We start from the raw sequence: 22,137 nt of genomic DNA on the forward strand, positions 1-22,137 counted from the left end.
CCCCGCCACCCCCACACCTGGAGGGACTTCCGGAGGCTGGGAGTGGTGGCCCGCGCCCGCCAGCCCAGGCCAGCTCCCCGGGCGGCCCGGAGGAGGGCAGAGCTGGCTCTCCCTGCCCGCCGGGCACACACACAGTTAATCCTTGGCGGCTGCTGTTTGGATAGTATGTCCTGGGAGCGTTGGAGGCTCCGCGGCCCCGCTCACATCTGGCTGGGGTTTGCTCTTTACGAGTCTGTCCCGCTTTCTTCGGCTCTTCCTCCACTTTCGAGAAACCGCGCTTCCGCTTCTGGCCAGAGAGACCTTGGAACAGAGGAGGTCAAGGTGCCGGGAAGGCAGGGACGGGCTGGTGGCTGCACCCGCCCCCCACGCCCCCCTCCCCCTACATTCTGCACCTTCTTGCCCGGAGGACTTTTCCCTTTCTTCTCGCTCTCTCCACGGACCAGGCTGTTCTTCCCCCTGCGACCTGGCCGGGAGGAGGCTCAGCGGCCGCTGGGAGATGCTCTAAGCCCCGCGAGGCCACCGCAGGACGCCCGCCGCCGGCTAGAGGTAGGTGGCGGCTCAGGGCCGGTCTCGGGGCTGCTCCGCGGCTCCGGCGTGGTTGCCAGAGCCCAGTGGGAGGGGTCAGGGTGGCAGTTGTGGCACCGGCACCGGCACCGGGGGGCAGAAAGGCCCGGAGCTGCGGGGCAGCCCCGGTGTACAGACGCTCTGCGGAGAGCCGGGTGGCCGTCTCTCTGTGGGACCGGGAGCAGGGGCTCCGTGGCAGCCGGGTGTCGTCGGGAAGGATTGTGCCTCCCCTAGTTTTTTGTGGGCTGATTATTTGCTTCACACTTCTCTAGGTGTGGTACCCAGGTCCTCGCTGTCCCTGGGGACAGGCCACCCCAATACTGCCTGGGTCACCTGAGAAACAGGTTTGCCCAGCCTTGCCCGTGGCCAGTCGGGACCCCACACAGAATGGGAAATGCTGGCTCTGGCCCCGGCATCTAATGGTCTTGGTGCTCCTGGAGGGGATTCGGTCTGAACAGGGGGGAATAATGCCCGTTTTCCCGGGGACGCTCCTGGGCTGCCTGAATCGCCGAGCACCATTCCTGGACTGGGCCCGAGGCACCCAGGGGCCACTGAGTCTCCGGACCTCAAACGGCTCTGAGTCAAGCCAGCACGCACCGCCCTGTTCCCGGCATTCCATGGGGACAGGTGTGATCCCCACCTGCACTGGGCACCCCCATCGCGTTAGCCTGCTTCCCAGCCAACAGTGCCGACTCCTGGGCAGCCCCGCACCCTCTGTGGGCGTGCAGGGTCCGCCAGGTCCCTCCTGCTCCACCGGAGGAACCGGGCTCCCTCCGTGACCCGCCTCTCCCTTCCATCTCACTTGTTTCCAGGAATGGAGAGCCTTCTCTCCAAGCAGTGTGAACGAGGCGTGTCCTGAGAAACTGAGTTTTCTCAGCCACGAGCAGCACCCCGGGTCCCTAGGGGAGGATGTGAGGTCCTCGGAGGCTGCCAGGCCTTTGCTTTTTATAGTGCAGGAAACAGGCAGCCGGCCCCGCATGCAAGGTCACAAACAGATGCATTTGGCTGCTGTGTGTGCTGCAAGGAGAGGCCTGCCCCGTGTCCCCGCCAACAAGAGAAGAAAAAAAATACAGAGGGAGGGGAGGTGGGGGGCAGAGGGTGAGTTGTTCCGTCCTGCCTTCCCTCCCCACTCTCCCTCTTGATCTGAGAGCTGTGAGGAGCGTAGGGTGACCTGCAACAATAGTGGCAATAAATATAATCGCAGCCATGGGTGCGCGGGGTGTGTGTGTGTGTGTGTGTGTGTGTGTGTGTGTGTGTGTCCATCCGTGTCCCGCACGGCAGGCGCTGAGCAATTGCAGATTCTCAATGATTCTAGCGACGTGGCCCTCACCCCTGAAAAGCTCGGAGAGGCTCGTGACCTGCCCGTGGACGGTAGAGAGAGGACCCGATGGAGGACCTGCGTCTCTGTACCCAGAGAGGGCATGTAACTTGCTCCAGGATGCACAGCTCTCCAAACTGAGGCTGAGACCTGAGCTTCTCAAGTTTGCGAAAATCCACTTCCCAGCTGTCGGTGGAGAAAGCGCCCGGGGGCAGGCAGGACAGCCAGGTTCTGTTTCTCAGGAATGCTACCCCTCCTGTCCTCTCCCTCCTCCTTCTCCCATCTCGAGCCTCTGGCGATGCCAAGGAAGGTGTTGCCAGTGAGCGACGGGTTAAGGAGACAGAGAAACTCGGGGGCCGGAGGTCTTGGGTGGGGCTTCACCCAGCCGGAGGGGGTCCCTGCCTGCCGGGGACAGGTGCAGCCAGCCAGCCGGAGAGAGGCACCCTCCCAGGCGGACAGTGAGAAGCTGACGTGGGCCCAGAAAGGCGCACAGGTGTCTCCCCCCTTCATTCCTGGGACGTAAACCTCCCGATTCAGGGCTGCAGCCAAGAGCATAGCTGTTTCAGAACGTGTTTCTTTCTGTGGTTCTTCCTGGTGCCTCGGGCCCTCCCCACCCCCGGCTGTAATTATCGTGACTCATAAACCAAATATTCTGGCACTGAAATTCACCCATCAAAACAAAGATGAAAAGAATTTTGTAGATATAGCCGCGCTGCTGGGCATCCTCACCGGACATAAGCTTGCTATCGGGTTTGTGTCCTTGTGTGGGACCGTGTTCCTAGAGCTGGGGGTGGGTGACTGAGGGCCCTGGGGCAGAGGGGTGGTGACAGCTCACGGAGGACAAGGACCGGAAGCATGGAAAGGTCCTCGGGCTCTGACTGTGGAGGCAGTGCTGTCTGCGGATCCACTGGGGAGGAAAATGGGTGTTTCAGAAGCCCAGATATTTAGGAGGCGGTGATCCCCTCCCCCACCCCGCCCCGGGCACTCCGCCTCGGTGGCGTAGCAACCACGTGGGCCCAGGGTTATTAATTCTTTTCCTGCCTTTACCTGCTGAAATCTGCCTTCTCTTTAAGCCGAGGGAGACAAGGCGGCTCTCTGGACGGGACCGTGGGTGTCTCCCCGTGCCCTCACACGGCGCGAGGAGCTGTCTGCCCGCTTGGAGGACAAGGCGGAAAAGAATCATCAAAGCCTGCATGGGGTGCTTCTGTCTACTCTTTTGAGGCCGCCCAGCGAGGCTTGGGGTTTGGGGTGCCCAGGGCCCTGCGGGGGGGGGGGGCGGCCTTCTGCGGCAGCCTGGGTCCTCAGACCCTTGTCCTTCAGCCTCGTGGGGAGGGACGCAGGGGTGTAACAGGACTGGGAGCTCCTGAGCCTTTGGGACATCCTCATCTCTGGGCCTTTGTCAAGTTTGTAGTGGAGCAGGAGACTGAGCTCCCAGCATCCCCTTTGGGCCCTCGTTCTTGCCCACGCTTGCTCTCTGGGAGTGGGCTCAACATGGGAGGCGTGTGGGCAGAGGCATGAAGCACACCCCCCCACAACCAGGCTGTCTCTGGCCTGCCCTGGAGGCCCCTGGAGTCAACCCCTTGTCCAGCTCCGGACAGGACTGGCGCAGGCCTCCTGCCCTTGTCCAGAATGGCCGTGGGCCAGGTGGGGCCTCCATGTCTGACCATCTCCTGGCTCCCGTAGGAATTTTCCTTGAAACAAGACAGAGCAGAGCTGGGGACTGCGGGCAGGGAGGCAGCAGGGGAAGGGAGGACGGGAAAAGAGGCAGACGGGCGGGGCAGGCATGGAAGAGTCCGGGAATCAAGGTGCCCCGGGGCTAGGTCAAATGCCCCTGCTGGCCGCTGCTAAAGCCATACATGGGGAACGCCCCAAACCTTTTGCCTCGAGTTGCAACCCCCTCCCCAAGTGGGGACATCTGGTTACCAGCCGCCCTGTGCCCTGAGGACCAGGGAGGGAAAAAGACCTCACCCTGGCAACTTGCCAACCCTGGTGGCTTTGGAGGTGGGGCGCAGACCGGAAGTCAGGCTGGGCGACTTTGCCCTGCAGGTTTCTGGGGCTGGTCTGTGGAGTTGGGGCACAGGTCGTGTTTAGAAACACCTGGGCCCTTTCTCCTTGGGAGGAGCCTGAAAGTGGATGCCGGCGAGAGATGGGCATGGCCGTGGGCCCTTCAACTCTTGGGGCAACCTCCCCCCCCCAAAGGTCCAGCTGTGCGAGGAAGACCCATGGTTCTTGGGGCAGAGCCAATTGTGGGGATCCTGAGGACGGTGCCCAGGGAGCAGGCAGAGCAATGCCCCGGCATCAGGGGAGGTGGGCTGGAGCCCGATGCCCACCTTCTGGTTTTTGTTCCGTCCTCAGCTCCTGCATCCTCTCCCTTCTGGGTCTCTCTCTGCAGGAGCCTCCACTAGGGGCTTCCTCCCAGCCTGATCCCCAGGCAGCACCCAAGGGATGGGCAGACACCGGGCTCCCACCACAACGGCGATTTCTTGCACCATTGGTTCCTGCCGGCTGCACTTGGCCTCGGGCCACTTTGCAGTTCAGCCCTCCAGTCGGCCTCTGTCCATCAGAGAGCACTGGGGGCAGGGTGAAGCCGTCTGCCATCCCTCCACAACGCCGTCTCCCGCTCTTTCTCCTTTTCGGAGTTCACCCATGGACGCCCTCTCCACCCTGCAAAAGCAATGCTCTAAAAACACACACACAACGGACCGCGCCTCCCACACCCCTTGCATTTTGGGTTATGGGAGATGTTAGTACCGGCGCAGGACAGGTGCCCATAACCTGCCGAATGAATGACTGCAGGGGCTCAGCTGGCGGGTGGGCCCCTCAGAGCCAAACGTCCCTTCCTGCTGCTTCTCCAACTCTAACTGAGTGAGCTCAGCAGGTGGACACCGGCAGGGGGGCGCCTGCTGCACTGCGGTCTGGCAGGATGTGCCTGCCCCCTCCCCAACCCGGCATCTTTCCAAAGGCCCCTGGAGGTGAAATGGAAAAGGCAGTGTGCTGTCGGACGCACCTGTCTGCCAGCACCTCGCCACTACGGAGCCTCGGGTGGGCGGCTTTCCCTCGGAGCCTGTTTGCTCATCTGGGAAATTCAGGTGCACTATAGGGGTCAAGCTCAATGGCGTTCAGAAAGCGCTGTGCCGGGAGTCCGGCAGGTAGTAGGTGCTTGGTTTAGTTAATGGTAGTAGGGCTTTGTTAGCAGGAATCTCTGATAAATGATGGCGCTGCTCCCAATGGGCCCATTAACTCGACGGGCCATTGCCCAGAATTCCTCAAGGTGGGTGCAAGGATTTGGCTCCATTTCTTTGGTTTCATGGCCAAGTACCACCAGGGAGAGGTATGTCAAGGATGTCTCTGCGAGGTCTGACTCTAGTCCAAGGTAGATGCCCCTCCCTGGCCTAACCTAAAGCTGTGCCACTCCAGGGGGTCTGCTCCCCGGCCCGGGGGCGCGGGGGGGTGGGGCGGGGGTAGGCTGCGTCTCCTTGTTGCACTGCGGTCCCTGCAGTCCAGCCCTCTGCCCTGTACACACAGACATTCAATAAACGCTGGTGCAGGAACTTGAGACGAGAGCGCTAGGTCAGTTTATGCCCCACGCGGTCCCCACTTCGAGGAAGCACGGACTTGGACTTGCCACAGCCCCGTCCCCACGCCCCTCCTTCATTCTCCTTCTCTATTCTCATACCATCAGCCCCTGGGATATACAATCTGCTCTTAGTCCCCAGGGCGGGGCTTATTTGTCATTGTTCTAAGTGGAAAATAATGTGTACTTAATGTGAAAAAATATGGCAGGAAAAAAAAAAAAACAACCCAGAGAAGCCAAAATAAGAAAATGGCAAACATCCCTATTTTCCTCACCCAGAGGTAATTGCTGTCAACCGCCAGGTGGGTGGCCTTCAGATCCCGGCGGCTGACATACGGATGTGCATTGATGTGTGTGTTTCCACCCCGACCTTCACTCATCATGAACATCTTTCCACGTCTGCGGGCATCTGTTCACAGGGGTGGCTAATTGGTGCGGCTGGCTGAGCTTGCCCCTCCCCGCTTTATTTATTTATTTACTTGCCTCTACTCGAAGCAAGCAAGCATCTCCTGGAGCTTGGAACCTTGGCCCAAAGGGGCGGGGGGTTGTGGCCCTTTGAGAAGCAGGAGATGTTTCTGAGCGCAGGTAAGAGGAGCCTCGGAGGGTAAGACGGCCCGAGACGGCCACCCCAGGATTCAGCCTTGCGATGGCACTCCGGGGGCCCCCTGGGTCCCCCCCCCCTCCCCTCTCCCCAAGCAGCCCCACCCTGAGCTAGAGAGAGATTTGAACACCTTGGCCCTAGGCCCAAGCAAGAAGTGTGGGACGTAGAGTCCCGTGGGCATGTCGGCTCTGTGGAAGGTGAGCGTCGAGTTCAGTGTTGAGCATCAGGCCCCAGATACTGGAGGCTCGAGGGAGGGGGGGACACCGCTGCCTTGGAGGGGCTGCTTGTCCGAGGGGGGAGAGCTTATGGGAGGCTGGGGGAGCCCCTTCCTGGAGGAGCGCCCCCCAGGCTGCGCTCTGAAGGACGCGAGATGGAGAGGGTGGCAGGGAAGGGACCGACGGAGGAGAGCGTGAGGCTTGTGCTGGGTCTGTGAGCAGCTCCAGACGGGAGCAGCCGGGAGGCAGCTTGGCCAGAGGCGAGGCAAGAGCCAGGGGGTGAGCACAAGGCTGACATGCTTTCTGTCCTTCGTGGGAAGCCTTTTATGCCCAGGGTGGGATTAGGATTGGCGGTTCTGCAAGGTGCCTCACTGGTTTGCAGGTTGGAAGACGGAGGGGAGACAGAGGGGAGGCAGGGCAGCGGAGAGCTGGGAAGGAAGTGGTGGCCGGCCAAGGAGGAGAGGGGACCAGAGGCCCTCGGGAGGCTGGGTGGCAGATGAGAGGTGACAGGTGCGTGAGAGGTGGGGTCTGAGTGGCCCCAGGATTTCCAGCCTCACGCCCTTGTGTGGGCGGCCGCTGTAGCTGCAAGAGAAGCAGGTAAGGTGGGGACAGGAGCGGAGTTAATTCGGGGGTTCACGGGTCTAAGGCAGAGTGCAGAGCGAACGCTCGGAAGACCGACGGCCCAGGCTGTCCCAGGGGACTTTCTTCCATCCTAGACCTGTTGTCCCAGCAGCACCGTCTAAGACGCTGGTCCCCAGCATCACCAGCTGTGGATGAGAACCCGATTTTTCATTTTGTTTCATTTTAACACATTTAACTGGCCCCCTTGGCTAGTGCCCATGGCTCTGGAGGGCATGGGCCAAAAGCTCCTCAGCCAGGCCCGGGTGGGGCCCAGGATCTCAGGGAGCCGTCCCGGTAGAAAGTGACAGCCAGAGAGCGTGTTTCCAGGGGGAGGGCTGACTGCCAAGGCCACAGGCCTGTGGACACTTGTCTCTGCTGGCGCGCCCGTGGAGGATGACCACTGGGAGGCAGAGCGGGGACAGGGGACGAGGTGGCCAGCCCTGTACTGACTGCAGACCGGATGCTGAGCTAAACCTTGCTCTTGGCCCAGAAGCCATTAGGTGAGGGACCAAGTTCTCTCTTAGCACGAGCTTCCTTCGGGGGTGCCTATGAGCTGTTGGGGCCATCGGTGTCCAGGACGCAGAAGAACCAAAGTAGTGCTTGGAAAGAGGTGGGCGTGGTGGGGCGCGGGCCCTGCGAGTCCCGGGTCCTCCCTGAGAGCGTCTGCGCTGTGGGGACATGGGCCCCGGGCCAGCCCACCTGCAGAGCGGGCACACGGCGGGGACCGAGCTGTCAGGAGCTCTCTTCTGCCACGCAGCTGTCAGAGCAGGGGCAGGCCTGCAGCCCAGGGCCTGGAGGTGATCTGAGGACACGCTCCAGGCAAGGAGGCCTTTGTTTGCACCGGGTCGGACTCGGGAGCTGCGGAGGCTGGGCTGGCCAGGTGCCCCCGGAGGCCCGACGCCGGCGGCCCCCGTGGGCTGGCTGCTTGCGGGGCCTGGGCACGCCACGGTGCCCGCTCTCCAGGCCGGGCGAGCCTTTCCTTCCCGAGGCCCAGCCGCCCCAGGAGCGATGACGATGTTAGGAAGTGGAGGGGAGGATTCTTTCTTTTTAATACGGTTCTTATTTATTCATTTAAGTCATCTCTACACCCAATGTGGGGCTCGAACTGATGATCCCAGATCAGGGGTCACACGCTCTTCTGACCAAGCCAGCCAGGTGCCCCACGGAGGGGCGGGAGGCTCCTGCCTCCTTTTTTCCTCAGTTCTGTCCCCGCTCTGCAGGGGAAAGGGACCTCTTGCTTCTTCACTAGAAAGACCGCAGGTCCGTCCCTGGCCATGTGCTTTGGAGATCCCCGGATAAACCCCCAAACCTTAGAAAATAAATCCTCTTCTCTGAGCCAGAGAGTGGCTTCTCAGGGAAGGGGAAAGGGTGAGGTTCAGCGAGTGGCCCCGACGCCGGGACCCCACGCTTACTGACCCAAGTTCCTCCAGGAGGGGGTCCTCAGCCTCGCCACCGCGGCTTCCTTTCTGCGGCTTGGGGGAGCCGCTGGGCCCCGTTGTAGAAGGGAAATCAGATATTAAGTGAGCTTCTGGAATTGGTGAGCAAATGTCATTTATCAACTGGAAGTCACTCTGCGTGCCTCCTTCCCGTCACCAGAGGCGTCTCAGAATTGGAAAATCAGTGTGATGCGTCGCTTCTGGGCAGGAAAGCAGATGTCATGTGTGACCCCCAACACGGCGCTTTCTCCTTTCTGGGCACCCCTGGCTCTGCATCGAGGAGAGGGGTCCCGCTCGGAGCTCCTCAGTGGGAGGACTCCGCCAGATGTCGAGGCCCAGAGGGGCAGCCTCGGGGCTCCCTTTCGGGCCGACAGGGTGCTGGGAAGAGGTGACGGAAGCCGATTGTGGGGGGTGGGGGAGGGATGTTGGAGGCCACGTTGAAAAAGTCTCAAAAACACAGCTCGCTGCATTGCATTCTTGGCCTAGAAGCCATTAGGTGGGGGAGACAGGCCTCTCTGATGCCAAGCGCCCTCTGGAGCCACGTGTGAAATTTTGGGGTGATGTCCAGGCCCTAGAAAAGCCAGACAAAGTTGCTCGCCTCGGGTGTCTTGAGGTCTGGGATGCGCTAGAGCTCTGGGAAAGCATCCCATGGAGGCAAAAGGTAGAAAGGAGGAGGGACCCTCGGAGGAAAGGCAGCCGGTGACTGATTCTATGTGGCGGATGCATGAGAGGAAGGAGCCGAAATGACCCCCAGATTTCGGCCGCTGCTCGTTCTTCGCCTTGCTTGCTCCCCCACTGATGGCGGTTTGTCCGAGAGCGCTTTCTGCCGTGATCGGAAATGCTCGGGCCCGTGCTGTGTCCAGCGTGGGAGCTACCAGCGCCGCGGTGCGTGGAGGGCTTGGAACACGGCTAGCGCGCCGGAGGGACCGAATTTTTGAATTTTACTTAATTCGTTGAAAATGAAATAGCGACACACGGCCAGCGGCCGTCACACGGGACCGCACCGGCCTGGGACGTCAGGCACCTGAGCGTCTTGATTCGACGCGTGCCCTTCTGTCCTGGGCAACACGGTGCGCGTCTGTCCGTCTCCTTCGCTGGACGTAATCTTCTCGAAGTCAGGGCGGAAACTTCATTGGCGGCGGAATCTCTTTCTCCCGACGCGAGGCTGGGCAAGTCGTGGGGGTTCGGGAAGCCAGGCCAGCGGGACGCCTTCCGCCAAGCGGAAATCCTGAGCCCCACAGCCAGTGGGACCATCTTCCAAGCTTCCCCTCATCCAGGGAGATCCTAGGCTTCTCGCCACCCAGAACAGCTGCTCACCCGATGCGCATTCAGGAAGAGGGGAAACTTTATAAATGCTTTTGTCAAATGGCACTGGGCTGGGTGTGGCATCGAGGCAAAACTGCAAACATGTGGTGCCCAAGTTCTGGGAGTTACCCGTCAGAGCACAGGCAGGACGATGTGGAGGTGGGCGGGCCCCCCCCAACAGATGCCAGGAACCTTGAACGTGGGTATGAATACCGTCTCCTCGAAAGATTTACCCCGTGTCCACAAAGGTCTGAGGAGGTATGAAAATTACTATTATTTTTTTTTAAAGAGTGAGAGGGAGAGAGAGCGAGCGTGCGAGTGGGAGATGGGGGGGAGAGAGAGAGAGAGAGAGAGAGGGAGAGAGAGAGAGAGAGAGAGAGAGAGAATTACAAGTAGGTTCCATGCTCAACATAGAGTCCGACACAGGGCTCGATCCCACAACCCTGGGATCATGACCTGAGCCGAAATCAAGAGTCGGACGCTCCACTGACGGAGCCCCCCAGGCACCCCAAAGGGATGAAAATTATGGACGAGGACGTGTTCTCAGGCTTCCTCCAGACCCTGCCCGGGGGGCCGTTTCCCCCTTCCGCACCCCCACGCCTACACGGGGGTTCTACCTTTGGGGCAGGTGAAGCAGGTGGTGGCCGGCAGGGCTGAGGGGAGAGCGGCCGGAGACCCACGGGTCTTCTGGGACAGGAAGGGGGGAAAAGTGGTGTTCACCGAGCTGACGTGGGATTTGGAGGATGAATGTCTTCACAAGGTTTGAGAAGGGAACTCAGGAACTTGAGTCACGTTGGAGCTGGCCTCAGAGGCCTTGACCGCAAGGCAGCCTGGAGACCGGGCCGTGTGGGCCCAGACGGCGGGGGTGGCGCACGGCTGGCGGAGCCATCCCGGGGGCGGCCCCCCGGACCTGCCTTCGCTGTGTGGGCGCATTCTTCTGAGTTACCCTCCTGGGGGCCAGAGCCTCACCCCTGTAGGTGACTTCATTTCCCTGGAAATTGCTAAAAGTGATTTGGAGCCAAGTTTGGTTGGACGTTGGGCAATACTGTTTTTGCCCAAAACTTATGAAAATGATTATGTCGTGATGCTGACTTTTCTGTGGCCGTTGGTAAAATGGTTCTGAAGGTATTTTTTATTTTATTTTAATGGGTTTTTTTTTTTTTTTTGAGAGAGAGAGAGGAAGAGAACACAAGCAGGGGAGGGGCAGAGAGAGAGGAAGACACAGAATCTGAAGCAGGCTCCAGGCTCTGAGCCGTCAGCACAGAGTCCCACACGGGGCTCGAACTCACAGACCGCGAGATCATGACCCGAGCTGAGGTCGGACAGTTAACCGACAAAGCCACCCAGGCGCCCCAGATTCTAGAGTCATTTTTGAAGAGGGAAAAAGATTTCCCTTGGGGTTTGCTTTGGCCCCAAAGAGGAGGTTCCTGAGGAGAACCACCAGCCTCTGCTGTTTTCACCATGTCAGCCTGGCGCCTGTGACTCTTCGCTGGCTCCGTCCCCATTGGTATCATCCCCCTTACGTCGGCTGCATCCCGGTCCCCGTCTCTTCTGATCAAGGTCCAGGAAAGCCCTTTCCAGACCAGAAAGAGGGCTCCCACTGGGGGTAGAGCCTGGACCCCCAGCCGGGGGTAGTTTTGCCTCCCAGGGGGCACGCAGCAGAATCTGGAGATGTCTTTGGCTGTCAGTCACAGCTGGGAGGGGGGCGTGTTAATCGAATCCAGTACGTGGAGCTCAGGGACGCTGGTAAATATCCTGCGAACGCACAGGACAATCTCCCACAACAAAGAGTGAGTCAGCCCCAAATGTCAGGAGTGCCTAGATCGAGAAACCCTGGGGAGAAAGGAATCCAAGGTAGCTTTTTATGTGTCTTTGTTGTTATTTCCTGACTTTCCTAAAATGAATATATATTACTCTGGATTCAGGAAAAAACTGTTTAAAGAAAGGAAAGCCTCCTCCTCTTTTCCTTTTAAGTCATGCAAGCTTGGCATTTAAAGAAAAAAGGAGTAATTATTGAGGGCCAAGGAGGAACAGAGAAATACAGAAAAAGGGAAATAAACAACTTTAGAAATCCCAGTTCACAAATATTTGTTGAGTAGCAGTCAAGTTCAGGGTACTGCAGGATGCTTGGCCGGTCCAAGATATATTGGACACGATGAGGTCATGGGGTGCTGTGCAGAATCTTACAGGCCAAGCCAAACTCGGCAGAATAAGACAGCAGGAAAAGCAAAGTTTAAAAAGGGGAGGGAGAGGTTTTGCCAGCTGAGGGTCTGGGAGGCGTCAGGAGGAAGGGGAGGCACTTGGCTTTGGTCTTGAGGACCAGGTATGATAATGACGTGATCTGAGGACAGCCTGTTGAGGTCAAATCCAGTGCCCGCCTCCAGACCCCGCTTAACGACTGAGCAGTCTTGGGGTACCTGGGTGGCTCAGTCGGTTAAGCATTCAACTTCAGCTCAGGTCATGATCTCACGGTCTGTTGAGTTCGAGCCCCATGTCGGGCTCTGCGCCAACAGCTCCGAGCCTGGAGCCTGCTTCAGATTCTCTGTCTCCCTCTCTCTCTCTGCCCTTCCTCCGCTCACACTCTGACTCTCAAAACTGAATAAATGTTTAAAAACTTTTAAAGATAGGGCAATCTTAAGCTAATCAACTTCTCTACATCTCTGCTCATTCGTAAGATTGGTGTAATAATGAATAAGTGAATGTCTCCTCAAAGGACTCACTGGAGGTCCCTCTGAGTCCTATGATGGCATAAGGAGGACGTGCTGTTAGGCCTAACTCTAACCTGCAGGGCTAGAAGGATGCAGTGAGACGATGCCTGGAGTGGATGCTCCCAGTGGGGTGCCCGGTGCACCTGTCGGTCCTACAAGGCTGGGTTTTAGTGGAAGAGAGGAGGAGAAGGGGGAACTTCCAGCCAGGGGGGAAGGATGCAAATGGATGGACAGATGCCAGGAGTTTGGGGGTTGTGGCCGCAAGTTGAGATTCAAAGTATGGCCCAAAGGCTAGGAGCACCGGAGCACCTGGGCTTGTGGAAAGTGCAGGAGCGGCAAGGCTCGGTCCCAGACCTCCTGAAGCAGAATCTGCACTTAACCTTATTTCCGGGTGGTACATGTGTATGTCAGTGCGTGCAAAGCAGGGTGCTCAAGCATAGGATGCGGGGTGCTGTATAATGCAGCTGAAGAGTGGGGACAGGCTGGGGCGTCATGTATGCCCTGTCAGGTAGAAACGATGGATGGATCGATGGATGGATAGATGAGTAGATGGATGGATGGATAGATGGATGGATGGATGGATGGATGGATGATGGATGGATGGATGGATGATGGATGGATGGATGGATGGAATGATAGAAGGGTAGATGATGGGTGGATGGATAGATAATTTTAATATGTATTTTATAAATTCACATAAACACACCCCGTAGAGTTTCTGAGTGGGGAGCTGGTCCAAGCAGTCCCTTGGTCACTGGGAAGCTCTCTGGGCCCCGGTGCCTGAGAGGGAGGATTGGCTGGTAGAGAACTTGCAGGTGGGGAGGCCCAGCTAACTCACTGCAGTGTGGGAGGTGGGGAGTCCCGCAGAGAACTGAAGACCCAGCGGAGCTGGGGGTCACAGGGAAGGGTGGGATTTCTGGGGAGGCAGCCTCCCTCGCTCAGAGGTTCATCACATCTCGAAGGCCCCATCTGGAGAGCTTCTGGCCTCTGCCTTTTATGTCCCGGGGCTCTGGTTCCTGGCTCTCTGCCTCCCCCATGTTGTGCTCATTTGCCACGGGGGCTCCAGCCGGGAGGGCTAACGGAGCTCCCCCTCTGCAGGGCTAGAGCAGCGAGCCCACCAACACGCAGGACAGAGAACAAAGCCCCAAAGTGGACCTACCAGCCCCAAGGCCTCTGAGCAATGGGGTGTTTGAGGGAAGTCTAGGGCCTCCCGTGCTCAGCAAGAGGAACATTCATCTGGGCAGATAGTTACTGACAGAAAAAGAAATCTGTCTCAGTACTTAATTCTCCGTAAGCACAAAGGAGGAACTGAAGGAAAATCAGACCTGGGACCTTCCGAGGTTTGTCTGCCACTGACGACAGGCTCCTGACTCGGCTTCGAGGGGGAGGGTGGTTCTCATTCCCACGGGGCCTCTGTTTCTCCCCGGGCAGCTGAAAGCACTGAGCAGCGTGTCCTGGCAGGCCCTGCCAGGTGCTGAGTTGCAGGTTTTGGGGAACAGAGGGGGGCTGGGACTGACCAGTCACCCACTCCTGCAGTGGGGAGGCTTCCGGACCCACCAGAAGCAGCCAAGGCCATCCAGCCATCCACCCGGAAGCTCCCCAGATTAGCTGGGGGTGGCGCCTCTAACTGCGGAAGTGGAAAGGATGCTTTTTGCCTACTTTAAGCCCAAGCACTGCCCTCTAATGGGCTCACTGGGGCCCCCCGGTGGACGTGTCTTTCTAGAATGTTCTCAATACTGGGCGAGGACCTGTCCCGAGCTTTCACCTGAGAACACCAGAAGAGGCACGGAGTTGGCTTCGATAAGCGACAAAGGTGTCAGGGCTGGACCCCACCCCCTCCCTAAGTGGGATGCGTGACACCTCTCCCTCCCCGTCCACGGTGGCTGCGCCCACTCATCCGGGCCTGCGCTTATTGCTCTAACAGGGCTGATAACGTCACCTGCAGAGCCCACGGGCGAGGGACCTCCTCCCACGGAGGCGTGGTGGCCCGGGGAGTGCTGTGCCCACTGCGTCAGGCAGCCTGGTGCTCCAATGCCAGCGTGCCGGCTGAGGCTCCAGGGACAGAGTCCATGTGCACATGACAGCGTGTGCATGCATGTGAGGGTGTGCCTGCATGTGCGTGCACGTGTGTGAGGCCGTGGGAGAGTGTGTGGACGCGCATGTAACCTGTGTGAGCATGCCCGTGGGTACGAGTGTGTTGAAAGTGTGCATATGTGGGATTGTGTGCACATACATGTACTGGGTGTGCTGCATGCATGTGAGAGTGTGTGGGTGTGTCGAGTGTGCATGCAGGGCATGTGAGTGTGCACTGAGGTGCATGAGTGTGTACGTGTGAATGTGTTAGGATATTGCAGACGTGTGTACGTGTGTGTGCGTGCACGTACAAGGGTGTGTCGAGTGTAAGAGTGAGCTTTCGTGTGCACCTGCTGCGTGTGAGTGGATGTGTGTACGTGTGTCCTGTGTGAGAGCACTGAGTACACAGGAGCATGTGTGCACGCGTGAGGGCACCAAGCACGTGTGCCCGTGTAGCGTGCCAGAGTATGTGTGTGGCACACGGATGAGCATGCGGGGGTGTGGGCATGTGACCGTACATGTGGCCGCCCTCCCAGAAGTCACGTGGCTGACACCGCTCCTCCGGTGGCCTCTCCGCAGGGCCCCTCCCAGCCCGTGTCCTTGCCCGTGTGTCTCTCCCAGCAGGGCGCACAGGAACATGGGCTCCCGGGGACTGAGACCCGGGCTGGCGTGCTGCTTGCTGCTGGCCTTCGCCTGCGGCCCGGCGCTGGGCCGAGCGTCGTGGGGCCCACAGGAGCTGCGGGAGCAGGAGGGGACCGAGGGGCCGCCGCTGGAGCACGCAGACAGGTGAGAGACTGCGGCGGCCGGGTGCGCGCGCTCAGCGGGTGGGGCCTGGGGTCCAGGGCCCCCCAGGGGGCTCATTCGAGGCTGGGGGCAGGGGAGCTATAACCTGGGCTGGGCTGGGAGCCCAGACCAGCCATTTCTCTTTCCGGTGAGCCTTCCATGAAACCGAGGACTGTAACCCACTTCCTTCTAACCCCAAAGGGACTGAGTCTGTGTAAGGTTTTGCAGACACATCCTTAAATAAAGAGTTCTCCGAAGGGCCGCCTGGGTGGCCCAGCCCCTTAAGCATCTGACTCTTGGTTTCAGCTCAGGTCGTGATCTCATGGTTTGTGGGTTCGAGCCCCACATCGGTCTCTGTGCTGACAGCGCGACCCTGTTTGGGATTCTGTCTCCCTCTCTCTGCGCCTCCCCTGCTTGCTCTCTATCTCTCACTCTCTCAAAAATAAATAAATAAACATTAAAGAAAAAAGTACACCAAACCCCCCACCCCAGCCCTCGGCTTGCCTTACCATTCTAGCTCTGTCCTTCGAGAGTATCTTCCAGGGTTGTAAAAACGCCCTGCTCGGAGGAGGCAGGGATGGTGCCGTGAGCTGGTCCCCGCGACCCTGACCAGCTGACCAGGTGACCGACTGGAGAGGATGGTGGAGGGGCGGCTTTTCCTGAAAAGTTAGGAATTTCTCCTGAATGGTTCCATCTTCGTATACGTGACCTCCCATGACACAGACTTCAGGCTACTTGGAATGTTTTGTAGGGATTCACAAACGCCTAGGATATAGCTCATGGAACAGTCATGCCTCAGATGTGAGGTCCTAGCTCGATGCTTCGACTTTCGTCATTAATTTGAGCTTTGGGCTGACCTGGTGCCCAAGGCTTCGGGTGAGCTTTAGAAGACAATGGAATTGCATACGATGTGGTACAGGGTGACATCTACCATCTCCTGCTCCTCCCTCCTCCCCCCTTCCTCCTCTCTCTTTTCATTCGGTGAACACTGAGCATCTAATACTGGTCTGGCCATCTGCTAGGGACTGGGGGATCTGCATGGGTGACAGTCCCTGGCTTCCAGGAGCCCTGAGGCTATGGGGGAACAGAGCGGTGAGCAGTGACGTAGGACAGGTGTGCCCACAATGCCGCGGGTGGCGGTGGGAGGGGGGAGACCCAGCAGAGGACTGACCTCATCTTGTAGGACCCCAGGGGGGGCATCCAGGTGCAGAAGGAGGGTGTGTGGGAAGTTGTGTCCTCGACAGGCGGCTTTGGGGTAGCCCAGGCTAGGACTGGGAAGGCAGAGGAGCCTGGGGGCGGGGGAAGGGTCTTTCCTGAACTTAACCCTGCAGGGAGTCATGGGCGATTATTGCAGAGGCGGTAGGGGGGTCATGGAGAGGTTTCAGTGTCCTGGGCTTCCAGAAAGAAGGCTGGAGAAGGCAGAGAAGATGGATGGGAGGTGTGGGGGGAGGCAGATTCCAGGAGGGCAGTCAGAGTGGTAAGGGTCCCCCAGAGATGGGGGGGGCCTGAGGTCCCAGCTTCCGCAGGTATCTTGGTGGGGTTGCTGACCGCTCAGGACTCTGCGATCCTCAGAACGTGGTGGCGAGGCCAGAGACACCTCCCGAATGAGCCTGAGGCTCCATTCTGGGCGGCCGATGATGGAAACGTGAGGCAGCCTGGAAGGAGAAGGTTCCGGGGGCCGAGTGAGGGCAGACGCTTTTGGACCCATCACCTTTGTGGGGTTTGCAGACTCTGGATGGAGGCTTCCGGCTAGAGGCAGGGGTCCACCTGGGCGTCTGGCGCTTGTGGGCCTGAATTTAAGGTGTACAAACCCATTATCTGGGTTGTCCGGAGTTTAAAAGCAAGAGCGGAGGCAGAGAAGGAAGCGGACTTTTGGGATGGAGTGACTACCTCTGAGATGGTACCGTCAGCTCCAGAGCCTGGGAGCGAAGAGCGGAAGCCAGAGAGCACCGCGCAGTGCCGGGCGATGCCGCCAGGTGGCAGCATGGAGCTGTCCCCGTCCGCCCCCGCCCCCTCCCCAGCCGTCCTCGAAAGTCCGTAGTAAACAGTAGAGTCTCCAGCTGCGGAAGCTATACGGAACCCTAAAGATCAGGCCGAGCCCTTTCATTTACAAATGAGTCAGCTTAATGTAGTATCTTCTAGAATCACCGTTGCCTGGAGGGGATTCACAGCATCATCACACCACGTCCTCTAAACCCCCTCCTGGAGGGGCAGATCTCTCCAAGCTGCCCCTGCTCCCAGGGCCCTCAAATCACTGCTGTGCAGGGGTGGGGGGGACGGGGGGCCCCTCCAGAAATCTCATTTAGGGTCCCAGACTTCGCCAGGAGCCAATGCTGCCTCTGTGGAGGGAAAGGGAGGGCACACCCAGGAAACAGGGGAGGCGAGCAGGCAGACCAGGCCCTGGCAGCAGGAGAGAGGAGGTCCCCGCTGGGAGAGCTCTCGGCCTTCCTTCGAGGTGATGTCTTTGTTCCCTTAGGGATGAAGAGAACCATGAAAAATACAGCCCCAGGCAGGGGGACGAGGTGCTTGCTTCCCGATGCTTTCGCTGCTGTGACCCCGGCACCCCCGTGTACCAGGCCATCCCGGTGCCCCAGATCAACATCACCATCCTGAAAGGTCAGGTTGCTGCAAAGCCACGGGGTGGGGGGGACTTCCCCTGGATGGGGGTGGGGAGCTCTCTTCTGGGGGGGAGGGGCGAGGGGAGAAGACATAGTCCTTTAAAATTATTTTATTTTTTTATTAAAAATTTTAACGTTTTTATTTATTTTTGAGAGACAGAGAGCAACAGAGAACGAGCAGGGGAGGGGCAGAAAGAGAGAGGGAGACACAGAATCCGAAGCAGGCTCCAGGCTCTGCGCGGTCAGCAAAGAGCCCGTCGCGGGGCTCCAACCCATGAACCATGAGATCATGACCTGAGCCTAAGTCAGATGCTTAATCGACTGAGCCACACAGGCACCCATAAATTGTTTTTAAAGTTTACTTATTTTGGGAGACAGAGCAGAGGAGGGGAAGACAGAAGGGGAGAGAGAGAATCCCAGGCAGGCTCCGTGCTGTCAGCGTGGAGCCCCATGCGGGGACTCGAAGGCGCGTGAACCCGTGAGATCAGGGTCAGATGTTTGACTGAGCCACTCTGGCGCCCCCAGAAGATGTGGTCTTTAGGGTGGAGGACACGGGCCGCCCTCAGGGCACGGAGCTGAGACAGGCTGCCCTCTACTAGCCGGAGGAGAGAATTCCATCTGAGGCTCTGTCCCCTTTGCAAGAGGACCGATTGGGAAGAAGAGGCCCTGGTCCTGAGGGCCTCACCACCCTCCCCTGCCCCCGCCCCGATGCATTTGAGTCTGTGTGTCCTCTATTTTGGGGCTCGGCCCCCAGCCCGCTTCCTTAAACGCCCGCAGCCCCGACCGGCTGGCGCGGCCCGCACTCTGACCGGGAAGCTCCGGGCCGAGCCCCCGACATCTGCAGCTCATTTGCTCCGAGGCGGCCGCGGGCCCGGCCGCAGCGCCTGCCACTTTGGGACAAACCCATATGTTCCCTTTGCGTTGCCAGCACTTTGGGGGGGTGGGGATGATGGCTTCTGGAAGCAAATAGAACAGCCGTGGGGGCGGGGTCAGCTCTGCTTGACGCCGGGTGCTCTCCTGTCCCTTTAGGTGAGAAGGGGGACCGAGGGGACCGAGGCTTGCAAGGCAAATACGGCAAGACCGGATCCGCGGGCGCCAGGGGCCACACGGGCCCCAAAGGGCAGAAAGGGTCCATGGGGGCCCCCGGGGACCGCTGCAAGAGCCACTACGCCGCCTTCTCGGTGGGCCGCCGGAAGCCCCTGCACAGCAACAACTACTACCAGACGGTGATCTTCGACACGGAGTTCGTGAACCTCTACGGCCACTTCAACATGTTCACCGGCAGGTTCTACTGCTACGTGCCCGGCATCTACTTCTTCAGCCTCAACGTGCACACCTGGAACCAGAAGGAGACGTACCTGCACATCATGAAGAACGGCGAGGAGGTGGTGATCCTGTTCGCCCAGGTGAGCGACCGCAGCATCATGCAGAGCCAGAGCCTGATGCTGGAGCTGCGGGACCAGGACGAGGTGTGGGTGCGCCTCTTCAAGGGCGAGCGGGAGAACGCCATCTTCAGCGACGAGTTCGACACCTACATCACCTTCAGCGGCTACCTGGTCAAGCACGCCTTGGAGCCCTAGCCCCGCCCAGCCCTGCGTCCGTCCCCCCACCCGCACCCCCACCCCGGGAGGGGGGGGCACGGATCTCGCTGCAGCCCCTCCCCCAGTCCTGGCCCCTCCCCCCTCACCGCCCAGCTTTGGCCCTCTACACGACGCCCTCCGCCGAGCGGGGAGCAGAATCGGCTGTGCTTCCCGGCCTTGGGGGCTCCTCAGGGGTGGGGGGCCCACCGGGCCGGCACCTGCGACAATGACGGAGGGGGAGGGTTGTCCCGGCTTCCCTCCTTGCACATATCCTTAGGCGACCCAGCAGACACGCGGCCACAGGGCAGGGTGTCCCCGAGTCATCCATGCTCCCGTGGCTGGAACTAATTACGGAAATGGTGAAGTTTGTGAAAGAAGCAAAATAAGCCGTGTGGGAAAAGGGAGGCGCTGTTATTTTTGCCTCTTCCCACCAGCCACGCGGGTTCCCGGGGGAGGCGGCTCCGGCTGGAGCTCTGCGGGCCTCCTGCAAGAGACCTGAAGGGGGCGCTGCGGGCCCGGGGGGGGGGGCGGAGGGCGTGGGGCCCTCCTTGGGCCCTTGATGAGCCTTCCCGGGCAACGCCTGCACTGACGCCCCAGTCCTGGGGTCATCACGGCCTTGCCCAGGGGGTTCAGCCGGTCATTCTGAGCCACATCAGCAAGGGGGTGGGGGCTGGGGCAGCGAAGGTCAGCTCTCAGCGGGACAGCCCAGCCCTTGGCCTCGCTCTCTGGGCTGGGAGGAGCAGCCTGCTTGTTGGAACCCACGGACTCCTGGCAGCAGCCGGGGACCTCTGGAGTCCCTGGGTCCACTCAGCACTGCCAAGGCGGAGCCATCCATCCCGGCGTGGTTCTGCTCGGCGGCCATAGCCTCCCCGGAGCCCCCGGACAGGGCCTTCACGCCTGCCACCCTGGCCCTGGCTTTCTGCTCCTCCCCACATGGGTCAGTCATGGGAGGCACTGGGGCCTTGATCACCTACCCGCTGTCACAGTTATGTAATACTTGCTACACCATCTTCCTGCACGCCGTCTCGGGTCCCGTTTTCCTGAGGCTCCGTGCTCTCTCCCCCTGGCCTCTGGGGCCAGCAGCTCAGACACCATGAGAGGGGCTTTCTTTGGGCCCCATAGCAGGGAAGGGCCAGAAGGGGCTGGAAGGCGCCCCCTCGGCCTGTCTCGGTGTCCCCGTGGGGCACCGTCCCTCTGACCAGGAGAGAAGGCCTGTCTCAAGCACTGGAGTCAGAACCCTCTCTGGGAGGTCGGGTGTAGAAACGCCCAGCGCGGCTACTGCCTAGAATTGGTGCTCCAGCCGCTGGCTGACCTTGGCCGGGCGGCCCTTCCCTGCCTCTTTCTAATGCCCAGGGCCAAGCTCCCTCTCCTACCTGCTTGGGCCCCTAAGCCCCTATGGGACCCTCCCTTCCCTGGTGACCCTTGGCCTTGCCCCCTCCCTCTGCCCTCCCGGGGCCTGACCACCGGGTCTGGGGCCTGCGCATCCTTCCGTCTGAAGGACTTCTGCTAGTCAGACTTTCCCCACGGTGTGTCCAAGGGCGTGCTGGTGGGCGGGGCACCTGCCCGCTGCTTCCTGCTGTCCCGGTGCTCTTTCTGAAAACATTAAACTTGGGACCACGTGTTTGAGCATCACGGCCTCTTCAGTTTGGTCATTGAACCAAATCCTCCCTGTTTTCTCTCCCCCTACCCACCCCTGCCGACTGCCTGTTGCAAGCCTGGGGGCCTGCGGCTCAGCTCCCGAGAACGTAGATGCCCAGCGGGCACAGGCGGGGCCCTGAGCGGCCGTGCTCCTCCGGGAGTGCTCGTGCTCAGCCCGACGTGACCCTGTTGGGCGCCCCGTGCTGAGGAGTCTTCGAGGAACCGGGTGGAGGGGGTGTTTGGGCAACTGTGCTGCTGTCCCCAGGTTGCTAGGACAACCCCCCACAAGCCTGATGGCTTAAGATAACACACTTTTCTTGTCTCACAGCTGGAGAGTCCAAAGGTACCAGATGTAGGGCTCGACGGGCTTGCTTCTCAGGATCCCCACGGGGGAGGACCTCCAGCTTCTGGTGGCCCCAGTACTCCGTGGAGTGTGGCTGTCACTCCGGCCTCTGCCTGTCTCTGTCTGCACGAGGCCTTCTTCTTGGGCCTCTCAGACCCCCCTCCTCCCCTGCACTGAGACACCAGTCTTTGGATTTCGGGCCACACCCCAGATCCAGGATGACCTCAACTTAACGACCTCTTCACATTCACGGGAATCAGGGTTTAGGACTTGGACGTACCTTTTTTTTGGTTGGAGGGGGAGGACATGATTCAACCCAGTACGATGACCTGCAGGCTCGAACACACCCACCAACAGCCCCCCTTCTGCTCCAGCAGAAGAGCAGGTGTTTCTTTTTCTTCTCTCCGTTGCTTGCCAGCCGGTTAGCGGTCAGCCTCCTTCTCCGACGGCGGACGGCGCCCAAGCTTCCTTTGCTCCCTTTGGTGTGTGTCCTTCCCTGCCTGGTTCTGGATCAGCCGGGGCTCGGCTGAGGGCTGGGGCCAGGCAGGAGCAGTTCTGCCCCCCGCCCCCAGGCGAGGACCAGACCCCCACCTCCACGAAGCTGGGGCTGTCCACGGCAGGCTGTGCCTTCTATGCAGTGGGGACCTACGGCGCTCTCCCTGGAGAGAACGGGTCATTCCTCCTGGTGCCTACTGTCTGGCCTCTCCCCAGGGACATGGAGCACGGGACACCTGCTCCACCGCCCACCAGCCCAACGTGG

The 22,137-nt window shown here is 59.8% G+C and overlaps 1 protein-coding gene across 5 annotated transcripts in view; it reads left to right on the forward strand.

Annotated features, from left to right (window-relative positions):
- Window positions 1–21,025, forward strand: part of C1QTNF1 (C1q and TNF related 1) — a 23,524-nt gene extending 2,499 nt beyond the window's left edge. For 2 of the 5 annotated variants that reach the window (XM_029929028.1, XM_029929031.1), the window contains 4 exons: window positions 444–546; window positions 15,037–15,201; window positions 17,675–17,814; window positions 18,846–21,025. In XM_029929028.1, the coding sequence (XP_029784888.1) occupies window positions 15,053–15,201; window positions 17,675–17,814; window positions 18,846–19,396 (840 nt within the window). In that variant the 5' untranslated portion in view covers window positions 444–546; window positions 15,037–15,052 and the 3' untranslated portion in view covers window positions 19,397–21,025. Of the gene's footprint in view, window positions 1–32; window positions 547–14,994; window positions 15,202–17,674; window positions 17,815–18,845 lie in introns of those variants that run through there. The other 3 variants (XM_029929032.1, XM_029929033.1, XM_029929030.1) reach the window with 3 other exon arrangements.
- Window positions 21,026–22,137: the final 1,112 nt, after the last annotated feature.

This window comes from Suricata suricatta, chromosome 17, assembly GCF_006229205.1.
Source record: "Suricata suricatta isolate VVHF042 chromosome 17, meerkat_22Aug2017_6uvM2_HiC, whole genome shotgun sequence".
NCBI classification, from domain to species: Eukaryota; Metazoa; Chordata; class Mammalia; order Carnivora; family Herpestidae; genus Suricata; species Suricata suricatta.